The 3438-nt window shown below is 33.1% G+C and overlaps 1 protein-coding gene across 1 annotated transcript in view; it reads right to left on the bottom strand.

Annotated features, from left to right (window-relative positions):
* Positions 1 to 386: 386 nt before the first annotated feature.
* The window catches only part of LOC105617546 (heparan sulfate 2-O-sulfotransferase pipe), a 35303-nt gene continuing 32251 nt past the window's right edge, over positions 387 to 3438 (bottom strand). The window contains exons 4-8 of the mRNA XM_012199102.1: positions 2171 to 2377; positions 1557 to 1636; positions 1192 to 1473; positions 858 to 1012; positions 387 to 562 (exon numbers count right to left, since the gene is read on the bottom strand). Of these exons, the coding sequence (XP_012054492.1) occupies positions 387 to 562; positions 858 to 1012; positions 1192 to 1473; positions 1557 to 1636; positions 2171 to 2377 (900 nt within the window). The remainder of the gene's footprint in view (positions 563 to 857; positions 1013 to 1191; positions 1474 to 1556; positions 1637 to 2170; positions 2378 to 3438) is intronic.

Here is a 3438-nt window from a genome sequence, read left to right as displayed (position 1 = left end):
ATGCCATTATTAAAATTTCAATCTTAATAATATTGTAATGACTGAACAAATAGAGCACATATCTGTCATATTGATCTATAATAATATATTAGTCTAAAAATTATTATTTAACTCTCATATTCTTGTACAATAGAAAATTAATTTTTTGCATTATTTAATTTTGCATTATTTAATTAGAAGATTTTTATAAATTATTATTATTAATCAAAAGCAATTATAATTTTTTGTAGATCTTTATCGAATCATTAACATTAATAAATGCAATTGCATTAAAGTTTTTCTATTCTTTATACGTACAATGTCTTTTACGTAATTTAATAATTGCCTTCGCATGTGATAACAGATAGAAAAGATGTTCTTTTTAGAGATCACATTATGATTGCAGACTACGGAACATTCGATCGCAATTTGAGAGCTCTGTATTGTCTATAAAGTCGCTGCTTGCAGAATTGGTAGAATTCGACTTCACGAGTAAAGTTGCTGCGTACCAAGTTCTTCACTTCCTCGCTGACTGGCGGTTTAAAGAAATTTCGATTGATCCTCATAAAGGAATTTGCTTGATCTAAAAAAATTGAAAGACACAATTATTTAGATAACGTAAGAATAATATAATTTTAATAATTTATGGTAGCAACGTAATATTTGAGATTATTTTTGTATTAATTGCAATATATATATATTTTTAAATAATGTTTAAAAGATGATTTGAACTCTCTCTTTTTATCATTGCAGTATATTTGACTAATCATGTTTATAAAAAGATAGTACGCAAATATAAAAATATGATATGTTGATGAATTAATGTTTGATCAAGCTAAAGATTTTAAGATTTGTTGAGCAATTTATCAATGGCTTACCATAGTAAACATCAGTAGCTCCCTGGAAAAATCGTGGTATGTAGTTTTCTAGTACCGTAAGAGTTGTATTTATATCTTCCAAAACGCCAACTACCGCATAATGCTTTTCCACCGCCAATTTGGCTCGCTCCAAAGCACCAATGGTATTAAAAGGACTTTTGGAAGAAAAGTATGTTAGAATGTCACTTGTGCATTTCATAATAATTATAAAAATATATATTGTACATTATCATCATGTTATTTAAAGTTTGTTACTGTAAACTTTTATATGATGGATTTTAATTTATTTATACAAAAAATAATTTCCTAATATTTTGCGAACAAACATTCTTACGTGCACTTTTCACTGTGTCCGCAAAAGAAGAGAGTTTGTCTACGATGATCGCCGATGCCCTCGTGGATCTCACCCTGCAAATATCTGCACTCTCGATCACCCTTCAATACGCACGACTCGAAGTCCTTTTTGAGCCAATTGGGATCGGGCAACGGTAGATCCGGGAAGATCTGCTTCCTCTCCACATAGTACCATGGTGCTCTTACGTAATAATACCAAGATATGACCCTTTCCACAGGATCGCGTACTATGTTGATATAAATCGGCTCCGGTAGATGGAATCTGACGAAGAAGATGCAAGAAAGTAGAAAAGCAATGGCAGTAGCAATCATTTAAATTGCCAAGGATAATCTCGTGGTACTCACTCTGTGAAGTTAGTAAAGCAGACGTGCTTCACGTAAACAGACGGTTCCAAATAACTGCTGACCATTCTGGCGAGATGTAACTGAAAGCATAAAGAAAGTTAAATGAAAATTATATACAATCTGCACTACAGGCTATATAGTATTTTGAGAAGGATATTGCAAAAAGTGATTAATCATTCATTATTATTTTCGTTATTGTAAGCCTGTAATAAATCCCGTAGCAGGAAATAAGATTTTTTAAAAAGAGTCAAATGTTTACTTCAAACGTCTCCTTAAATTGCATGGATTCTTATAGTCTTTCTTTATCCTAATACTTATTGTTATATTTTCCATCTCTTCTTTTATACTTTATCTAGTGACATCTTTTCCCGTTCTTTTTTTCTCTCTTAGCCTTATAATTTTATCAAGATGAGAGAACTCCAAGTAAAAAAAGGAAGTGATAAAACGTTTTAGCGTTGAAGTCATTGGATCGGTAATATCATCATATTTTTGTATCACCTTGTAGGGCTCAGCGGTGACAGGATTGTAAATTAAACTGGTAATTACTATGCGAGCGGCTGACATCACGCAATTGATGGTAATTGATTGGATTTTCTTGTTGGAGGTCGTCGTACCTGCTCGATCGGCGCGAGACGTATGGTCTCAACCCGCTGTACGCGGTCCCTGTTGAACGAAAATGCATTCCTTATTGACAGCCTCCTTAATAGCTCCATAAAGGTCTGTGAACCGACTTTCGGCACACGATTAAAGAATAGAACCTGCCGATCAGCTCTCTTCGTATTGTTGAGGGTGTCGATATCGAGCACTTCTTCATCTTCATACTAAAAAGAATTATAATGGTAAAATCTGTATATCGATCTGAATCGATAAATTTAAATCAATTAAATTTTGTTTTATATTTATTTGCAGCCAATTAGAATGATATATACATATGTAAATTATTCATGTTTTCTATATTTCTCTCTAGAATCTCTAGAATAATGGAGTTAAGCATGTCAGGGAATAATCATGTGGAATATATATGAATAACGCAGTGTCAGAGAAATCAGGATGCAGATAACGTTGTGGACGCGAAGTACAATTTACGAACCAGTTTACCCGTTCATTTTTGGCGCTCATCTGTCATTATCGGTAGGCTGCTCGTTCTCTAAGAGAATATATTGTTCCACGCGGAACGTCCGATTCCCTCTCGTTAGATAACGATTCGTGTTATTAGCAAGTCATTCCTCGGCATAAGGCGAATGAAGGTAAGACTGCTGTAAGCGCAAGTGCAAGTACAAGCTAGACAGCTGCCCCGTGTTGCGAATTGCGATACCCAGCGGCGCGGTAATAAGCGGCCCGTTCTCTCTTTCGCATTGCATCTTCCGTGTATATTTTTATCACTAACAGTACCATCGATTGGGAATTTCTTTTTTCTTTCCGCGATCTATGCATATGTTAATTTATTCGGCACGTTATATCAGATATCGTATGTTGTCGCAAAAGTTAGCACCTACATCTATACATATGTATGAGCAAAACTGGGACGTGTTACTTTTATATTATAGATGAAAGGTGACTTTACCTTTTCTTCTTTTTTTCTCTTATTATTAAAAATTCTCTATCATATTGATAGCTGTAACTGGTTTTTTTGTGTCGCATTGGAGAAATCGACTAAAGTATGCGAATAAATTTAGAATACTATTATCAATATTTACTGATTTTTCATGTTTTGATGTTTTTGAATATAGTAATAAATACAGTGAGAGCAAAAATATTTTATAAAAAAAGTCTTATTTTTAGAGTAGAAAATAAATATTAATTAGCAATTTTATACAATGAATACATTCTATTCTAACATAAAAAAAAACGAGCTTCGCATGTATTTCTGACATTAGAAGCT

Source organism: Atta cephalotes (genome assembly GCF_000143395.1).
Source record: "Atta cephalotes unplaced genomic scaffold scaffold00013, whole genome shotgun sequence".
NCBI lineage: Eukaryota > Metazoa > Arthropoda > Insecta > Hymenoptera > Formicidae > Atta > Atta cephalotes.
Note: the sequence above shows the minus strand (reverse complement) of the source record. Positions and strands in the feature narration are given on the sequence as shown.